This window comes from Cibotium barometz, chromosome 21 (assembly GCF_041138505.1).
Source record: "Cibotium barometz isolate CiBa-2024 chromosome 21, ASM4113850v1, whole genome shotgun sequence".
NCBI classification, from domain to species: Eukaryota; Viridiplantae; Streptophyta; class Polypodiopsida; order Cyatheales; family Cibotiaceae; genus Cibotium; species Cibotium barometz.
Window position 1 is genome coordinate 33,925,057 of NC_141066.1, and position 21,089 is coordinate 33,946,145.

At 44.5% G+C, this 21,089-nt stretch overlaps 1 protein-coding gene across 1 annotated transcript in view; it reads right to left on the reverse strand.

Moving 5' to 3' along the window:
* Positions 1–2,207: 2,207 nt before the first annotated feature.
* Positions 2,208–21,089, reverse strand: part of LOC147627112 (NAD(P)-linked oxidoreductase superfamily protein) — a 66,825-nt gene continuing 47,943 nt past the window's right edge. Inside the window, exon 5 of the mRNA XM_086815693.1 lies at positions 2,208–2,538. Coding sequence (XP_086671819.1) covers positions 2,401–2,538 — 138 coding nt within the window. The 3' untranslated portion in view covers positions 2,208–2,400. The remainder of the gene's footprint in view (positions 2,539–21,089) is intronic.

Sequence of the window (21,089 nt, forward strand, 5' to 3'; positions counted from 1 at the left end):
AGAGTGAGCTAACCTTGGACTCTTCACTGGAAATAGTCTTGTAAACCTAGTTATCCGCGATGCTTGGTATTAGTTTTAGAACTCTAACGAGGACTATTGCATGGTCCTAGTCCCTTTGGGTTTGGGGATTACTAGAAAATATATTATTATGCAAGAAGATGGATTGCGAGGAGCTAATAGGAGGGTATATATTTGAAAATGTTAAAATATAAATTTTCATGTTGAAATGAAAGTGATATCAACCATGGAGTTAGATAAACTTCATGGTTTGTCCCGATCCTAACGAACATGATCCCGTCGATACTTGGGACTCAATTTATTTCTAAATGGTTAGTGAGGTCACAAAAGAGAAAACTCGACACGAAGCGGTTGCTTGAGAGGCGATACTTTAATGGTCGTAGATCTACCATGTGGCAGAAAGTTTGATTCCAAGACTTTAGGACATGTACAAGCTCCATTGAAAACTCAACTATCTTTTAGCTTGGGTTGACACAGACAAGGTAGTTATTCCTATGGACTTTGAGATTAATCAAGATCATAGAGGGAGTAACATATAGAAGTCCTTGTATATGTAATAAGAAAGAAAATATTAGAGTCAATATTTATTACCGACTCAAGCCAAGCAAAGATGAATTAGTTCTTCTCTTGTACATGCAGGATTAAACCAATCGAAGTCTACCAAGAAGAGTTTATAAGATTGTCCAAGTATACTCCTAGCATGACAAAAGAGCAATTGCTTAGCCAATCTGTAATTGGTGTAAAGGACCCTCTGACTAGTGAGATAGAGTCTTTGACTGACATCTATCATGGACACAATGATATGAGCAAAGGCTAAATTGGAAAGCATGCAACCTTCTTGTCCACCATCTAGCATGCATAAATCCAATAGCATACAAGCAAGCAAGAGTACAAAAGAGAAGAGCTCATAAGTATTCTATTACAAGGGAATGATTGTGTATTGCTTATTGTGAATAATGACATATATACAAGTGAGTAGCTTTCACACTAGGCCAACCAAACTTAAAAATAGTCCAATCTTTATTACTAGTCTTAAGAGCAAGTATGTACATGAAATCCTTAAACTTTTCATATTTGACAATATGCATAAGGTAAGGCCACTTTAGAGTGGTTAACATGATCAGTACTTTTAACTCCCTCAGTAGAACATTTTGTTTAGATTTGGAGTCTCATCATTGGATGTTGATGTGCTCTTCCAAATAGTCACATGCTTTACAAGATTTGGTCACTTGCAATTGAGGGACTTCCAAAATTTGCATAGACTTTATCCACATAAGTAGCAATTAATGAAAGAGTAAGGTATGTATTATAGGACTACTAGATGAATTCTCTCTATGGGCATTCATATGATACACTAACCACCACCCTCTAAGTAAAATCTTGATGCCATTATGGCAAATGATGAATAAAGGGCTGAGCTCTACCCCGTTGTCAAGCCAAATCTCTCAAAAATAAACTAAAAACATACTACCAATAACCTCAAAGAGGTTAACAATATCATTCCAATGAACATTTGCTTTAGCTGCATACATTCCAAACAAACATTGAGCCACTAAATCTTCCCACAAATACAGGTTTCTATGACAATAACATACTACTCTATCCATAAGCAAGGGCACTTACAAAACCATATGTCACATATTTCTATTGGTCAAATCAAAGTGTAATAACACCAACCGTGATGTGAGACAAGACTTTATGGGGAGCCACACACACAAAGCCACGCACACAAAGCTAGAGGATTTGTGCATTGTATGACATTGCGGAGATTGAGATAGAGCAGGCCCAAAGTTTTATTCACTACATTGATAAATGTTGCCTAGACCTCCCTCTTGCTTAAGGAGATGAGGAAACATGGGGATAGTTTGTTGAGGGCTAGAGACTTTTGACACCCAAACACTTGCTTTTTTCTATTAGGCTACAAAGAATTATAGAAAGAGGACTAGGGAAGCTTCAATCTTTGAGCAACAAACTAGTCCTAAGGGTACCCCATGATGGTATACAAATGCACCCAACTTAACATAGATTATTTTTAGCATCTACTATGAAGTAGTTATTTAGTGGTTTTATCATTTTTAAACCACGTTCTCATGCATATGATACACTCTCGATGACCCTCATGGTCTTTGGTAAGATATTAATACAAACTCTCTCTCTCTCTCTCTCTCTCTCAATGTGCTTCAGCGCTCTTTGAACGTTTAAACCCTTCTCTCTGTTTTGCATGTAGTTATCATCTCCTAAGAAGGAATGCACTCGATGTGTTATTTGGGATTGATGGATGTGCTTTGATGGATTAAACAAAGGATAAAGCAATGATGTAACTCATCATTGACATCATGTGGTTTTATTGTTTCTAGTAACATGTTTGAACTTAGTATACAATCAATTGTTTTCTTCCCTGCCGCTTGGCCAACAAAGATTTTTGACTGGTTCAAGGATGCTCTTTACCTCTTCAAGGATGTCCAACTCTGGGCCTTGATCTTGCTCCACTTCTATAGCAGCACTTACATTTTCCCTGACCTGTAGCATGTTATTATGTAAAATTCAGAACAGGGCCTATACCACAAGAGCAAAAACAAGCACTTAAAGAGTACCACATGATAAAGACTGGAAGAGATGCAAATAAACAACTTATATGAAGAATGCAATCTCGTATGTTTTCTCTATGATAGCACAAAATGACTTTACACCGTTTCCCTTTCTCTTTCAAAATCTTATATCCCTCCCTCCACATGCACACACATGCAAGCAGCTCTCCTTTCATATGCTAGCCAATATAGCTCCATAAGGGTTCCTACTTGCATTCCCACAATCTTTTGAAGTCACTAGAAGCATTCTTATCAAGGATTCCCAAGTTCTTCTCACTAGCTGGAATGTCACTCAGATTTTGGGCTTACTTGAATGGTTGGATTAGCCAAAGGATATGGCTTGGATTAGCCAGAGACACTGCTTGGATAAGCCTAAGGCCTTGGCTTGGATTGTTCAAGTGGCCTGGATAGGCCCAATTTTGTATGCATCCATGGACCTTGTCTAGGGACTTGTGCTCGTTCCTAGATTCGAGAAGCACTAATAGTACAAGTGGTTGAGAATGGGAGATGATCCAATACACAATATGCATGTGCATAGCATCCATGCATGCTTGCAACAATCTGTTTGAAATGTCATGTTTTTCATGCCTGCCTGTTTGTGTGTGAATCCTAAGGAGGCTGAGGATGCCCGGAACTACGTAGCTTGTGGGATGATGACAGGTGGTGAATACATTTCCAACACTTAGTCTATTCTTGTTGAAGTCAGCCACTCTAGCAGGTGAAGATCTTTTCAGCAAGCCCATTTGCAGTTCCAGGCTCCCAAGTAACATGCGAACAAGGAAACATAAAGAGGTTCCGCTCGCACTCATCGCCCAACCGTAGGCTCCACACATAAGCCACCCCCAAGCTAGAGACCAACGCAACCCCGGAAAGCCTGTATCCTCAAAGCATGTGCGTCCCATACTAAGCACCCCAAGTCCTCACAACAATCACTCGCACGGCTTACCATTGGGCTAACCACAAGCTCAGCCACTGGCTCATAGGTAACATAGGTAAATAGGTCCTTGAGTCTCACAAGCTCTTGGTTGGAAACCAAGTTATCTCCTACACCCAACATCTATTTCAGTCGACTAACATGAAAGACACGATGCATACATACTCCATCCGAGAGACGCAACCTTTAAGCAACCTATAAGGTCCAGCAAATCTCGGAGACAACTTATAGACTTTTCTATTCCACATTACTTAGAAGAATCTTTTGGAATTCTCAAGTAAACCCATTGGCCTCCTTCCAAGACTCTAGTGCATTGCTTTTGGTTAGCATAATATTGCGCTCTATCCTATGCACTCTTTATGCTAAATATTGCAAATCAAGAAGTCAACCACAACACCAACTCAGACTCTCTCTAAGCTAATCATCCACGTGGCTCTAGGCTGAAAACCATATATCAGCATAAAAGGGCTCATCTTAGTAGCATAATGCATTATTGTAAGCAAACTCTAGTAATGGAAGATACTCTTCCCAATCAAATTGTCTCATAGAGACAAGAATGCAACATGTCCTCCATGGCCTGATTCACACGCTCTGTTTGTCCATCATGAGTTTTAATCAATCTCCTCCAGCGGAGCAAACCATCCAGTTCTCTTAAGACAAGCTTGTGGCCCTCTTCGCTGAAATTGAAAAAGACTCTGAGACGACACTCGTTGGAAAAATCTTTGGCTCTCACCCCTCACGCATCCAAGCCCGTGACTGGGTGCTGGCGGCATTGTCTTCCAACTTTGTGCTCCATTTTAAAGTTGTAAGGCTACTTGGGAGAGGATTCTTCCAAGTAGACTTTGACGTAGAGGAGGCAACCTCAGAAGTGCTCAAGGGAAGTCCTTTCCCTTTGGGCCCAAGGAAGATTTTCTTCCTACCCTACAACTACTTCAACCTTGTCGAAGAAGACTAGAACCATTACCCTAATATTCTCACATTCCTGGTCTTCCTCATGCTTATTGTTCATTGTTGAAGGCCATTGGGGTAGCCTTTAGGCTGGTCCTACACATGTCTACCATCCCAGCTTTTCCCACTTCTGTTGCCCAGGTAGTCACTGCCTTAGCTAATGCTGTTCCTAGAGTTATGGTTCAATAAGTCCTTTGAAGATTTTGTGCTGCTTCCGGCACCTAATGGTCCCTTGGAGCAATGTATGGAGATGTCAAGAAGATCTGACCAGTGCCCGGTTTGTCACCAGATGGGCCACTTTGCGTGGGATTGCCCTAGGGGTAGGGGTCGTAGGAGGCTATGCAAATGCACACCCAAAGCGACAAAGCTTAATGCTCCGCCTCAGTCAGCCTCCTACAACAACCCAATGCTCCGCCTCGGCCAACCTTTTGCTTGCCGCCCTCTAGGTGGGAATACTCTGGCACAGGATGATGCCCTTCCCAAAGACAATGTACACAATGATGATGTATTGGGTCAGAGTGATGAGTTTGTAGAGTCATCCTTGCAGAAGGAGGTTGCATGAGGGCAGAATGACTATGTTGAGTCCTCCTTGCTTGGGATGGACAAAATGCAGGATGCACTTGGTATGGATGCACATGACATGTTGCCATCTTATGAGACCTTGCAAGATGTACAACAAGATATATGCCACGATGTCCTGTAGGGTACCCATGCATTGTGCATGTATGCTGAGACTCTGTAGAGTCTAGACTCTAGGACAAAGTGAACATGTTGACATTGGATTTTGCTCCAAGGATTACCCCCTCCTACAACATTATGAGACACGGGTCCAGAGTCCAGACTCTGGCCAAGTGGTTTCTCAGTTCTGGAATCAAAACCTCCACTTCACCATGAGGATTATCCCACGGAATGTGCAGGGTCTAGGGAGGCTTCCCACGCACAGTAGGAAGCGCCTTGTTAAGGATCAGCTCCACCCTACCATTACAAGTGGACCTATGGATGTGTTGCTTCTGCATGAGCACAAATTGGATATGCTTTAGTGTGGTAAACCTATTAAGATCATTTCTGGACACTTTTTGGTCTTGTGCATAGGGGACCAAAGGTGGGGTATGCATCTCAATGTCAGCATCACTTTTGCATCATGTTATTGGCCATGGTGTTATCATACTTGCTAGAGTATAGTGGATTATGGTTATGCAGGAGGGATAGAAGTAGGGTATATTGAATATCTATGCACCTAACGTAGGGGGCGAGAGGGTGGCCCTTTGGGGCACCATCACATAACTATTGCCCCAGGCTGATCATTGGATTGTTGGAGGAGACTTCAACATGGTTGAGCAGCCATTGGACAAAAATGTGGTCGTGTGGGTAGAACACACTCCTTGGAGAGAGCCTCCTCGGAGAGATTCATACTCTTCTTCTATGGTAGGGATTGTTGGACAGAGAATGATTTCCCAAGGAGGCCTAATTCTTTATCTTACTCATGTCATAACCGTAGAAGAGGGGATGGATGCATCTTTGCACGGTTAGATTTTATGTGGATGACTGGGGCTTGGATAGAGGAGGCTCTATTACCATCTTGCCTGGTACTACCAAATCACATCACCGATTATCTTGTGCATCAGGGAACTTGGGAGGCAAAAGAGTGTACCCCATGTTCTAATCCCAGATTCTCTCTATAAGGATGCAGAGACCTCCCTGGAGGTTAGAGCGATTTGGAGGATTTGTGATGATCCTGATGTCATATTTCTGGCTATACACGTGGAGGAACACCATGGAAGGGTAGATATAGACCCTAGTGTGTGTTCCACCCATGGTTTAGTACATGTGGAAGGACTCCATGGGGGGATTGAGATCCTGGTGTGAGCTCCTGGCATGGTTTGTTACACGTGGAAGGACTCCATGGAAGGATTGAGATCCTGGTGTGAGCTTCTGGCATGATTTGTTACATGTGGAAGGGCTCCATGGAAGGATTGGTATCCTGGTGTGAGTTCCTGGCATGACTCAATACATGTGGAAGGGCTTCATGGAAGAGTGGATACCCTGGTGAGAGTTCCTGGCAAGTTGATGATGAAATCTCATGGAAGGGTGGACACCCCAATGAGCATTATTTGTACCTGTATGGGCGGTGCTTGAGATAGGTTCGGTACAAGATACATAAGTTGGAAGATGGAATCCAAAATATTGTGCATAAAGCATTTGTCTGTGTTCTGACATGCATGAATGACCTGTCGTAGCTACCTTGACAATGCTTGGTATTTCTACCTGTGATTGTCCATGGGCTCCGGGGACGCCTGGAAACCCTATGGATGCGTGTGTGCACACCAATTTGGAAATAAGGCAGTGGCCTTGTGTGTTTTGCAAGTAGTAAGTGACCCCAAACTCAATTTACAGCTTATATTTTATTATACAAAGGTTTATGAGTGCAGGTGTTCACATACACTTAAATTTGGGCGGACAAATTATAAAGTGTTCACATATACTTAAGTTTGGGCGGTCAGTTTATAAAGTTTTCACATCAAGTGGACCAGTTTTTAATGAAACTTGGCCATTACTAAGTGGCAGCAATAACAGCTCCACGAGTTGCTATTCTGGGAGGGAGATGCCAAAAGCAGCTAGGTGCCTCCTTTCCAGCTGTTTTTGGGTGTGGAACACCCTAGGGCTTCATACAGGTGTCAGTTTGGCATGCACAACAGCTCTAAGGGCTGGTCGACTCCTACCAGGGCTTATATATAGCTGATTTCTTGCCTCCAGGGCATGGTCACCATGAAACTCGTTTCGATGGCTTTGAAACTCGTTTCACGTTTCAGTGTTGAAACATTTCATGTGGGGAAAAAGGTTGTGATTTTGTGCGCTTTTTAGCTTTTATAATTCTCTCTTTCCTTCTTTCGTCCTATTTGTTCTTTTCTCTTCTCTTTTGTATGTCTTCTTTGTTTACTGATGATAAATATGCTAATATCAGTTTATAACTATTGGCCAGCACCTTCACATTTTATGTATATGATCGTTTCGGTCCAACGTTTCATTGTCCACCTACCTCGTGTTGAAACGTTTTGTTCCAAAATAAATCGTTTCAGCATCATTTCGTTTCGATAGTGAAACGTTTCGCAGTGACCTTGCTCCCAAGTTGCTACAAATAAAAGCGATTCTTCCTCCTCTCTTGAAGTAGGCGACTACTCCTGGCTCTTCTACAGGGCTGGTTGACTGCTGTACAGCAGTATTCAGGCTGTGTTTTGATGCTCCAAAGACTCTAGGCGCAAAGCAAATAACAGGGCATCCATCTCGTCTCTTGGGGTGACTTGTACAGCATGTTTGTGGGCTGAAAAACAGGGCTGTTCAGTCCAATCCAGTAAGGTTCTTCGCGATGAATTCGAAAGCAAACAGCATCTAAACCTACATTAAGCCTATAGCTCTAAGGGTGGAACCTTCGGGTGGCTAGAGCTAGGGTTTTCATGGCTGGTTATTCGGGACAACACTATTGCTAGAGGGTGTGATCACATACTAGAGTATGGCTGTGCCCGGGGAACTCTTGGAAGGCTGAGATTGAGATCTTAGGTAACTATTTTATTTGTTTTCATCATATTTTGGATGTATCTGGTGTCAGTCTGTAGAGTGTTTACTCTTTGGCACCCGTTCTCTTGTACTAGACTACTCTGTTGGTAATAAAGATATCTCGGGAAGGGGAGGGGGGGGGGGTCGTATCCCCATAGGATCACCTCGTAGAATGAACCTGGTACAAGACTCGAAACCTACAAACAAACCAAGCAATGTGAAGGGGGTGTAGGCCTGACTCACTTCCCAACCTTGACAGCCGTGGATAAGCCCACATGTCTTGGCTGTCCCCACCGAGGCATGAGCTGAGCTAACTAGTTGGATGTGCCGACCAATCTCTACCTCGTGATGTCCCATACCGCCACAAAGCTACCCTTGCGGGCCTCGAGACTGCTACCGGCCTTGGCTGCATGCAGGTGCATGTCTGCACTAGATCCAGGCTCCAGATCATAGAGCTCTCACAAAGACACGCGAGACTCTATGAACTATTGACTAACCTTGGCCACCCTTTTATAGGCTCTTGGCCGGTCACCGGGCGTCCACACTTGGGCGCCCGCCTGTCCATACTTGGGTGCCCGCCCGTTAGTCTATCCCTAGCCCAGCTCGCCAATCAGCCTACCTAGCTCCAAGCTTTCCAAAACCTCGAAGCTAGTCTTGTGTGCGTGTAGCACACAGTAGATACACACTGTGCACATGACATACTCCCCTTCCTCTAAGAGCTCACTCCTGAGCTCACTAAAAAGCCAGGGTAATCCCTCTGAAGGGTAGTCAATGTCTCCCATGTAGCGTCCTCCTCAACACGATCCTTCCACTTGATCTTGTATTCCGTGATAAGTGTATTACGCAATCATCTTTCACGAAATCCAAGAATCTTTTCACGTTTGTGTGGAACAAATGTCATGTCCTCGACATCTATAATTTCTTAAGGAGTAACTAACTGGTCTGTTCGAACACAGTACTTAATACGAGATGAACTTTCACATGAGAAGACAAATCCAATTCATATGCGATTGAACCAATCCGTCGTGTAATACGAAATGGTCCACAGTATCTAGGGGATAATTTCGGAGATCGACCTGTCCGTAAAGTCTCGGAATCTTTCGAAACTCGCAAATACACCATCGTTCCTTCAGTGAACTCTCTGGGTGAACGATGTCTATTAGAATAAAATTTGTCTCTGTCTTGAGTACTTCTAATAGATTCCTTCGCAACTTGTAACATTTCTTGCATATCTTGCAAAAAATTACGTGCTGCATCATGCTGAAGTCCTGAAAATCCCACTGTAACAGGTGATCTAGGTTGAAAACCATACATAAGCATAAAAGGACTAAAATCTGTACTCGTATGCTTAGTACTATTATATGCAAATTCTAACATAGGAAGATAATTCTCCCATGAACTCTGTCTTTTGGAGACATATGCATGAAGCATATCCTCCAAAATCTGATTAACTCTTTCAGTCTCGCCATCAGATTGAGGATAATCTGAGGAACTCAAATTCAAAATTGTTTCCAACTTCTCAAAAACAAGCCTCCAAAAGTCACTTGTAAACTTAGAGTCCCTATCACTGACTATGTCCTACGGTAACCCGTACAGCCTAAACAATTGCTCGATAAACTGCCTTGCTAATTGCGTAGCTGTAATGGTCTTCCGGGTCTATAAAAATCTAGCCATTTTTGTCAAGCGATCCACCACAACCCAAATAGAATCGTGGCCTTGATGTGTTCTTGGCAATCCAGTAATAAAATCCATGGAAATACTTTCCCATTTATTACCTAGGATTTGCAAAGGATGCAACAGCCCAGCTTGTCTAAAGCGTTCAGCTTTATTTGCTTGACAAACTTGACACTTGAGGACATAATCTTCTACATACTCTTTCATCTTTGGCCAATAAAAAGATGAAAGGGTATGTCGAAGATTATGCAGCCAAGGCCGACAGCAGTCACGAGGCCCGCAAGGGTGGCTTCGTGGCGGTATGGGACGTCATGAGGTAGAGATTGGTCAGCACGTTCAACTAGTTAGCTCAGCTCGCCAATCAGCCTGCCTAGCTCCAAGCTTCCCCAAACCTCGAAGCTAGTCTTGTGTGCGTGTAGCACACGGTAGATACACACTGTGCACATGACGCGCGCGCGCGGGGGGGGGTGTGTGCTAGCCCAACTTCAGTCCCTAGTGTTGTGTCTTGTGCAAGTTTTCATGTTACTGTTTTAGTGGTTTCAAAGCATGCTTATGTATTGTCAGATGCTTATGTGTCATCCCATGATGTTATGTATGGGATGAGATTTTCTGTGTACATGCTTCCGTATTTGTGACAGTTGTATCAGAGCTTTGGTTCTCTAGTATGTGGTAAATCTCCTTGTTAAGGGTAGTAGATAGAGCATCCTCGGCACATAAGATTATTGTGTTGGCAAAAATTTGTGGTCAGCAAACATGGCTAAACATGTGAGTGATGATAAGCATGTGATAAATACACCCGACAGACAGATGTAGGATGAGATGCTCAAGGATGTACAAAACACACCACTTACCGCACCACTTACGGATGTATTGTCAGAGTTGGAAACTCTAAGACGCCAAGTTAGACAATATCGTGATGAGACTGCAGAATTGAGGGCCATATAGGATGATCCCGATGTACATAGGGTTTTACAATCTAACAGAAAGAGCAATACAAATGGCGCGGTCTTCGAGGCCATATCTGCTCAGTTAGGATATCCAAATCCTAAGGAATTGGCCAAAGTCTTACTTGCAAGAAAAACGAGAGGTGAAAAAGGATGTGTCTCATCATGCCACCCATGCAAACTCTAAGCAGTCTGATGATGCCTCCTCTCATTTTCGGAAACAGGAATACTCCGAGCATGAAGGCTCTTCTCATTCCCGGAGGAAGAGAGACAGATTTGATTCCCCTGATAGGTCACGTAGCAGGAAGAAGACCCGACAATTCAAATCCGGAGATAAGACATTAAGTTTGAAATTTCCATGGAAAGATGGATACTACACAGGCTCTTTCTTTTGTCAGGCAATTTGAGATAGCCTTTTGTGATGGAGACTTCACAAAGAAGTCTAAGTTGAGACATGTGGGTATGCACTTGAAAGATATGGCCAGTGATTGGTGGATGGAAAAATTGTTGGATGGCACTGCAGCTCTTTCTTGGACTGATTTTAAGAGGCAGTTTTGTGCACAGTTATTGCCACCAAACTTTGCTAAGAATGTGAAGAAGGAATGGGATTGGCTTAAGTAGGAAGAGGGAGAGCCTGTGCAAACTTATGTGGGCAAATTTTGGAAGGTGTTGCTGAAGGTAACTCCATGTCTCTTGACGAAGAAGAGAAGAAAAGAAAGTTTGAAGCTGGCTTGCACTCTATAATACAGGACAGCCTTGAGGTATACCCGAATCAAACACTTCAAAATTGGCTACTATGGCGGAATAGTTGCATGTTTTGCCCAAAAATAGGCCATTTTCAAATTCATATAAAGGCAAGAAGAGGGCTCGTCCAAAGTTTTGCACTTGTTATTTCTGACCTGTAAACAGTACGAGTCTCGTAATCCTGCTACGAAGAAACCCAAATAAGTAGTTGAATCCATCTTCGTAGCTTTCATCTGCAAGTCTCTGAATTTCTAGAGGTAGACCTCATAAGTGAGGTTCTGCGAGGTCATGGTCAAATTGGCAAACTGAGCAACTACGTCGTAATTGTCCTCCTTCTTTAGGAACCCCTTGAAGACTTCTTTAAACTATGCCCAAGTTGTCGGTTTAGATCGGAGTTCTTTCCACCTTAACAAAGCCTTGCCTGGGATGAAACTTGTTGCTAACTGAATCTTTTTGTCATCGCCATATGGATGAAACTAAAAGTGGACATGCCACTTATGTAGCCACGTGTCCACAATCTCCTTGGTACACTGCTATTGCTCGCCCCCGAACTGCTCCCGAGTGATGTTGGGACCTAAAGTAGACGCCAAGGTATCCATGCTCAAGAGAGTAGAAAGAGTAGTGGTCAATAAAGAGATGGAATTCTGCAAAGTCTGCATCTGCACGACGACCTGTGCCTGATGCTCCGCAAAAAAAGCCTCGAAAGTGAATTTAAACTCCCAAAAAATCAAATTTAGTCACGAAATGTTCAAAAAGATCGCCGTCGTCGGCCTCTAGAGCCGGCGAGTCTTCGTGTTCGGGAGTGGGTTACATCTCTAATTCTTGGGTCGACATCCTGGAAGAGGAGAGGTGAGGAGCAACTAAGTCTTCGAGAAACAAAAGATCTCGCAAGCCGAGAGAGATTCCGAGCACAAAAGGCTCTAGAAGTTCACAGGGGTCCCGACTGCCAAGAAAACAGAGAATGAGAGGCGGCAAGAAGCCTGCTTGAGAAATCCTGTGCGGAAACGCACGCTTGTTTTTTTCCTTGTGCAAGCCGACGCTGCCAAGCGGAGGTATTTTAAGCCCAAGTGGGATTTAAAAAAAACAGCCACCCTGGCTGCGTTGTCTTTTTTTTTATAAAGCCACGTGAGTTGCTTTAAAAAAAAAGAAAAGGGGCTGCCTTCAAAAAACGTGCGTAAGGTCCTTCAAAAGGCTAAAAAAAACCGGGAGCCTTAAAAAAACGTGAAGGCTTTAAAAAAAAGCTTTGCACCCTGCCTGCACGCCACCTGCCTTCAGCAGGAGCGAAAAAAAAGATTCTCGGTTCTCTCTCTCTCTCTCTCTCTCTCTTTGAAGCACAACCAACAAGACTTCCTTCACTTGCCTTCCCCCACGTGAGAACAAGCAAAGTTGTTCCTTCACTACCCGCTTCTTGACCACAACACTGGCTTCTCTTCCCCATGATGCATACAAGAAAAAAAAAAAGCTGAAATCTGAAAAAACATCAGTAACATGAAAAACAACAGTGTAACCAAACTCATACCTCTTCTTGACCTCTTTCTTTTCCTACCTACCGACTTGCACGCCCTCGGGGCACCCTCTGATACCACTATCAAAACCCCCAAGGTCACCTCGTAGGGAAAACCTGAAACAAGACTCCAAACCTGCCAAAACAAAATCGTAAACCATGAAGGGGGGGTGTAGGCCTGACTCACCATGCAACCATGACAGCTGCGGGCAAAGCCCACATGACCTGGCTATCCCCACCGAGCCATGAGTTGAGCTAGCTAGCTAGACGTAACGACCGGTCTCTACCCCATGATGTCCCATACCGCCATGTAGCTACCCTCGCAGGCCTCAAGACTGCTGCCGGCCTTGACTGCATGCAACAATTGCATGTCTGCACTAGATCCAGGCTCCTGGACCACAGAGCTCTCGCATAGCCTCGCCAGACTCTGACTAACTGACTGACCCTAGCCACCCTTTTATAAGCTCTTGGACGGTCACCAAGCGTCCTTCCCGTCAGTAGTGCTTCTCTCTCCTCCCCCTCTCTCTAGCTTTTGGGAAAGGAGTCGTGGAGAAGTTTTCAAGCGCATGTACACAAGCGTGGAAGAGTGGAAGAGCAAGTCGACTGCAGATCTTGGAGGGCTGTTGCTGTTTTTCTGAGTGTAAATCAGCCGTACAGCACTGTACGGCCAGATCTGTGCAAGTACACTCTCTTTCTCTCTCTCTGGTACAAGCTGTGGGTCTTCTTCACTGCTGGACTGGCTGCGCACAGGACCAGTACAGGCTGTGCAGACAAGTTTCAGCAAGTACAGTACTGTACGGCTGCCGTACAGTGTACGGACAGCCAGGTACAGCAAGTACAGTTGCTGCAGGTGGTGCAGACAGGTGCTGGACAGGCCTGTGTACTCAGATTCAGGCGACCAGAATCAGGACAGCAGACTGTTTGTGCAAGTACAACTCCTAGCACGTATCCCGAGGTGGTACAGACGGGTACAGTGCTGATTTTCAGATCTGTATTTTCAAGGACAGCATAAGAGTGAACATCAGGAGGAGGATACAGGCAAATACAAGCACATGTGTGAAGCAGGGTTGTGGAAACAAGTGCCTGCAAGTACAAATTGGTGCTGTTGCTTCCTCCAGTACTGTTTCACGAGCTGAACTTGGTAAGCCTTGTTTCTGTTCATCTATCTCTCTTTCTACTGCTTGATGTCTGTTGCAGATATGAGTTATCTGGCCCCTTGTGAGAGGAGGGGTATGGCAGATTGACAAGGGTTGAGACAGAGTTTGGATAGCACATGTATGTTTGAGCTGAGATGTTGTATCATGCACTTGAGTTATGCCAGATGTATGCCCATGGCTGCCCTGCTTAGTGATCTTGGCTGATCAGAGGGAGGCACAGTGTGTTATTGTGGAACACAGATCTGTGTGCATAGATCCTCTGTGCTGAGAAGGATTTGTGGGCCGTCAGATTGGACTTACAGGTGTAAACTCTTGGCTGATCTTTGTGTTGTACTCAGCCATTCATTTTATTATAATTGAATAAAGAAATACCGCAAGGGGCGCCAAGCTTTGGGGCCAACAGGTGTCGCTGTGTTTTCAGATTTGGGCACTCTAGCTCCAATCTGTTTTGTTTTATCTTCTAGACTACAAGTGGACGGGTGATCGCTAATCTACCGCACTCTGGTTTTCTATCAGAGGCCGGTTTCAAGGTTCCGTCCCCCCGGGACCAATCATCAACTTTCTGAAGGGGGTGAGCTCGTGGTTGCTTTGAAGAAAGCCATCGCTGAAAATTCAGCAATCATGTCTGATACAGAGGATGAGTACTTCTATCATGAAGAAGAAGAGCAAGAGACTTCTCCTGAAAGAGATGTATCTGAGGATATTTTTGCAGGAGAACAGGCTGCAGATGTTGAGCCTTATGAGGATGTAACACAGCCAGAAGATGTGCATGGTAAAGAGGATGATGATGCTCGGTTCAAAGATCGCTTGGCTAGTGTTATGGATACTTTTATGCAGCTCACACAGAGTGAGAGATTTGCTGAATTTATGAGATCTCGCACAGAGCCCTGCACAGAGCCCCAGAAGAAGAAGAAGAAGGTTCGTTCGAAGAATCTTCCACAGGGTCATAGTGGTGCCATCCCACAGGAACCATCTTTTGGCCAGTTTTCGAATATGCAGCATGCTTATGGTGCAAACTCTCAGAGTTCCTTCTATGGACATCCACCTATTCCTCAGCAGAATATGCATCCAGGTTATTTTGGTGGTGGCTCGGTGTTTCAATCCATGACTGGGGGTTACCCTCAGGGAGGCATGGGTATGTATGGGCCTTTTGGAGCCAATTTTCAGCCTGGCATGCAAGGGAATATGTATGGTGGTATGCAGTCCGGTATGCAAGGAAATATGTTTGGAAGCATGCAACCTGGGATGCAAGGCAATATGTTTGGTGGCATGCAGCCAGGTATGCATAATGGAATGTATGGAAACATGGCTGGAATGTATGGTATGCCTGGCATGGGAATGGGAAATGTTGACCCAATGATGGGTATGAATGTTGGGGGCAGCAATCTTACGAAACCACTTCCATATGATAATCTAACGCCTATGGGAAAGGCGAAGGATTACAAGGAAGGGGGAGCTGCAGTGAAGTTTGACACTTTCAGTGGGGCCAAGGATAGCAGTTTGATGCTGCTTTTTCTGGTGGGAATTACACAGAGTCCTCTAAGGTGAAAGAAAGCTGCCACTTTTCTCAAGGGCAATGCTTTGCAGTGGTGGTCTACTCTTCTTTTGCAGGGCATAGCACCCACCACATGGGTCCAATTCAAACAGGTTTTCTCTTCCGTATGGCTCACATCTACATTTGAGGTGGATGTTATGACAGCATGGCACAAGCTGGATGCTTCAAAGTGTGATAGTTTGGAGGATTATAACAAGAAGGAGGTACGACATTATTGTATAAAGACAAGAGTAACGAACATGTCACAGATGATTGAAAATGCTATGACAGCTAATGCGTTACTCACGGGTGGTTCATCTGGATTTAAAGGCAGTAAGAAATTGAGCAAGAAAGCTGAAAAATTTGGGCATGCTTCTCGTGATACTAAAGGGTCTTCAGAGACAAAGTATAAGAAGTTGCCAATGCCCAAGAGGACTTCTGAGGAAAGACGGGCTTTGAGAGATGCTCAAAAGTGTTTTTACTGTACTGAAGAGGGGCATATGTCATTTAATTGTCCCAAAAGAACGTCCAAAAAGGACCCTGACAATAAAGGAGAGCCCACGCCAAAGAAACCAAAGCCTTCTGCAGGCTTAGTTCCTGATCTTGTGGGGGAGCAGCTAGGTGGTGAAGCTACAGAGTTGTGCAGGGCATGGGGCAAAGTGAGAGATCAGAATGCTTTGATCTTCTTTGACACAGGTGCTAGAGCCAACTTCATTTCACCAGATTTGGCTGGCCGATTGGGGATTCGCGCAGAGGAGATGGGGCCGTTACATGAGACTAATATGGCTTGTCCAGGGTATGCAGAACCCGTTACTCCTATCATTGGGAAGCTTCGGCTTCATTTGCAGGGTTATGTGGACAGCGAGGAGTTCTTCATCATGCCTTTGGATGGCTGTGATGTTTTGTTGGGGATGCCATGGTGCCACAGGGTACATGCGGTGGTGGATACTTACAATAGGACAATTACTCTGACTCATAGAGGGAAAGAGCATGTATTGGATGTAAAACTCAAAGGGGAATCTGTTCCTATTGTATCCGCTTCGGCGATTCCATCAGTAATGAAAAAGCATCTTTCCGCGTACTTGATTTATGTAAAGGATGCACAGGATGATGAGTCTAAGTCTAATTTGTCAATGTTAGATAAGGACAGGGCTGATTTCTTAAGTGGGTTTCAAGACTGTTTTTCCGAGTCATTGCCAGGAGAATTACCTCCTGAGAGGCCAGAAGATCATGCCATAGATCTGATTCCTGGTAGTACTCCACCGAATAGACCGCCGTACCGTCTTAGTGCAGCCCAACAGGAAGAGATTATGAGTCAGGTGCAGGAGCTTCTAAATAAAGGGTTGATACAGCCTAGCTCATCACCCTTTTGCTCACCTGTGCTCTTAGTGCAGAAGAAGGATGGTTCTTGGCGCATGTGTATTGATTACAGGGCGCTGAACAAGAATACCATCAAGAATCGATTCCCCATACCGAGGATTGATGACATCTTGGACCGCTTACAGGGCTCCACAGTTTTTAGTCGTATTGACTTGAAAAGCGGGTATCATCAGATACGCATTAGACCCGAGGATGTGCATAAGACAGCATTCCGAACCACGTTTGGGTTGTATGAGTTCTTGGTTATGCCCTTTGGTTTGACAAATGCGCCTGCCACATTTAACAGAATGATGGACAGGATTTTCAGGCCTCATAGAGAGTTTGTGGGCACATTCTTTGATGATATGATTGTGCATTCACGAACTGAGGAAGAGCATAGAAGGCATTTGGCCATTGTGTTTGCAGAACTCAGAAACCATACGTTGGTGGTTAATGGCAAGAAGAGTGAGTTCTTTTTGCAGGAGATACATTTCTTGGGGCATATTGTGTCTGGTCATGGAGTCCGTATGGATCCAGCCAAGGTTGAAGCAATACTTAATTGGCCAACTTCGAGGACCGTGCATGATGTACGCAGCTTTCTAGGATTGTGTTCCTATTACAGGCGTTACATACGGCACTTTGCTGAAATTGCTTCGCCTCTTCATGCTTTGACGAAGAAAGCAACTCCGTTTAGATGGACTGATCGGGAAATTACAGCATTCAAAAAGCTCAATGAAAAGCTTACTTCAGACCCAGTATTGGTGTTACCGGACCTCCGAAAGGCTTTTGTTGTCCAGTGTGATGCATGTGGAAGTAGCATTGGTGCAGTTCTCATGCAAGAGGGACATGTCATAGCCTATGAGAGTAGAGTTTTGCAAGATGCTGAGAAGCATTTGCAGGTGTATGAGAAAGAGATGTTGGCTGTAATTCACGCTCTTTCTACTTGGAAACACTACTTGCTTGGGGCTGATTTCACTGTGCAGACAGATCATCAGACCTTGCGATATTTCCTCACGCAGACTAAGCTTTCAGAGAAGCATATGCGTTGGGCAAACTTTTTGTCAATGTTTCACTTTCAAATTGTGCATGTGGAAGGCAAAAAGAATGTAGTGGCAGATGCTTTGTCACGCAAGCCACAGGTCTCTGCAGTTTCACTTGCTTATCATCATGAGCTTGATGAAATGAAAGAGCAGTATGCCCATGATGAGGATTTTGAAAGGTTGTATGATCAGATGTCTGAGGGTCAGCGGCATGAGCATTACAATCTCAGAGATGGGTTTTTATTGATGCATGGCAGACTGTGTGTTACCAGGCCATTGCGACTCAAGGTTATGATTGAAAGTCATGCTCCACCGTATGCAGGTCATAGAGGTATTGACGCCATGGTCAAAGCAGTGGAGACTTTCTTTTATTGGCCAACCTTGAGAAGAGATGTTGATGCCTTTGTGAGGCAATGCATCGTATGTTAGAAGGTAAAGTTTGACCGTCAGAAGACACTAGGGTTATTACAGCCTTTACCTATTCCGGATAGACCTTGGGAGAGCATTGCCATGGATTTTGTATTTGATCTTCCACGGACACAAACGGGAAATGATGGCATCTGGACTATCATATGCAGGTTCAGTAAGCAGGCACATTTCATTCCCGTGAGGAAGACAATTAAAGTGGATCATATGGTGAAGTTGTTCATGGCAAACATCTTCAAGTATCATGGCTTGCCTACGTCTATCATTAGTGACCGTGATCCACGGATGACGAGTTTGTTTTGGAGAGGGTTGTTTTGACAACATGGGTACAACTCTCAAGTTTTCATCGTCATTTCATCCACAGACAGATGGTCAGTCAGAAGAGGCTAACTCTACAGTGTTGGATCTTCTCAAGTGTTATGTGTCAGAGCACAAGCAACAATGGGAAAAGTATCTTCCTTTGGTGGAGTTTGCATATAACAACACTGTACATAGCTCGACAGGCAAGGCGCCTTTTGAGATTGTAGAAGGAGGGAAGAAGGTTCCACCCATTTTGCATACAAAGGATAAGATCTTTGAGGCTGATCAGTATGTGGAGAACTTGGATGAAGCTTATCGGAGAGTTAAGTTGGCCCTCCAAAAAACTCAGCAGAAGCAAAAGAAAGCCGCAGACCGTCACAGACGTGATTTACAATTTGCATTGGGTGATTGGGTTCTTTTGCGCTTTGAAAAGGCTAGACTCAAGAAGATGAAGGGTAAAGAGCGCTTATTCCCTAAGTTGAGCATGCGATATTATGGGCCTTTTCAGGTTTTGGAAAAGATTAGTGAGGTAACCTATCGTTTGAAGTTACCAGATCACTGGAGGATTCACAATGCTTTTCACGTGAGTCTTCTTAGACCTTTCCGTGGGGATGTGCCTGAGGATGTATCAGATGAGGCTCAGCCGGAAGTTGAGGAACTTGATGAGGTTCTGATTCCAGAGCAGATACTGGCACATAAAGAAAGGAAGGTACGAGGTAAAGTTTCCCGTCGCTATCTTGTGAAGTTCAAGAACTATTCACCGATGGATGCGAAGTGGATGGAGGAAGGTGACTTAACAGATTCACCTCAGGTTTTGCAGCTTTATCTCGATACCTTTGAGTTAGAGCCGACTCTTATTGTGGCTCATTCAGGTTCAGCAGAGCATGGGTTTGGAGCATTACCTGATGCTCAAGAGCGGGGTAGCACCTCCACTCCCTTGATACAGACAGGCTCAGATGACATCTAGAGGTCGCTTGGTGCAGATTTTCTCTCACCCGAAGGTACTGAGGCTGACAGTACATCTGTTTATGGGACTTCTATGATATATGTGTACTAGTCACATGGAGATTTTTGTGGATATGTATGGTTCACAGTGGTATACAACTTGGACTATTACTATGCCATTGGTTTGCCGTGAATATTGATACATGTGTATGGCTTAGAGAGATTGGGACGCTGATCTTGTCACATTGTATATTTCACTTTGGATATTTTGATGCATCACCAGAATGCAATCGAGGACGCTTGCCATTTTTCAAGAGGGGGGTATGTCATGGCCCTGTGAAAATGGAACAGTACAAGTGTGGGCATGGTGGTTGCAGAGTCAGAATATTTTATGATTCACATGGGGGGTGCCCGGACACAGTTTAAGATGTGTGGACATCCCTAGGTGTGAAGGGGGGAACTAGAAACATTAAACTTTAATGTTTATTAAAGTTTGCCCCTAGGCCTTAAGTGGCCCTAGGGAACTTATTAAAGTTTGGGGCCCTAGGGATTATTTTGGGGAGGAGCCACTTTTGGAGTAGTGCTTCTCTCTCCTCCCCCTCTCTCTAGCTTTTAGGAAAGGAGTCGTGGAGAAGTTTTCAAGCGCATGTACACAAGCGTGGAAGAGTGGAAGAGCAAGTCGACTGCAGATCTTGGAGGGCTGTTGCTGTTTTTTCGAGTGTAAATCAGCCGTACAGCACTGTACGGCCAGATCTGTGCAAGTACACTCTTTCTCTCTCTCTGGTACAAGCTGTGGGTCTTCTTCACTGCTGGACTGGCTGCGCACAGGACCAGTACAGGCTGTGCAGACAAGTTTCAGCAAGTACAGTACTGTACGGCTGCCGTACAGTGTACGGACAGCCAGGTACAGCAAGTACAGTTGCTGCAGGTGGTGCAGACAGGTGCTGGACAGGCCTGTGTACTCAGATTCAGGCGACCAGAATCAGGACAGCAGACTGTTTGTGCAAGTACAACTCCTAGCACGTATCCCGAGGTGGTACAGACGGGTACAGTGCTGATTTTCAGATCTGTATTTTCAAGGACAGCATAAGAGTGAACATCAGGAGGAGGATACAGGCAAATACAAGCACATGTGTGAAGCAGGGTTGTGGAAACAAGTGCCTGCAAGTACAAATTGGTGCTGTTGCTTCCTCCAGTACTGTTTCACGAGCTGAACTTGGTAAGCCTTGTTTCTGTTCATCTATCTCTCTTTCTACTGCTTGATGTCTGTTGCAGATATGAGTTATCTGGCCCCTTGTGAGAGGAGGGGTATGGCAGATTGACAAGGGTTGAGACAGAGTTTGGATAGCACATGTATGTTTGAGCTGAGATGTTGTATCATGCACTTGAGTTATGCCAGATGTATGCCCATGGCTGCCCTGC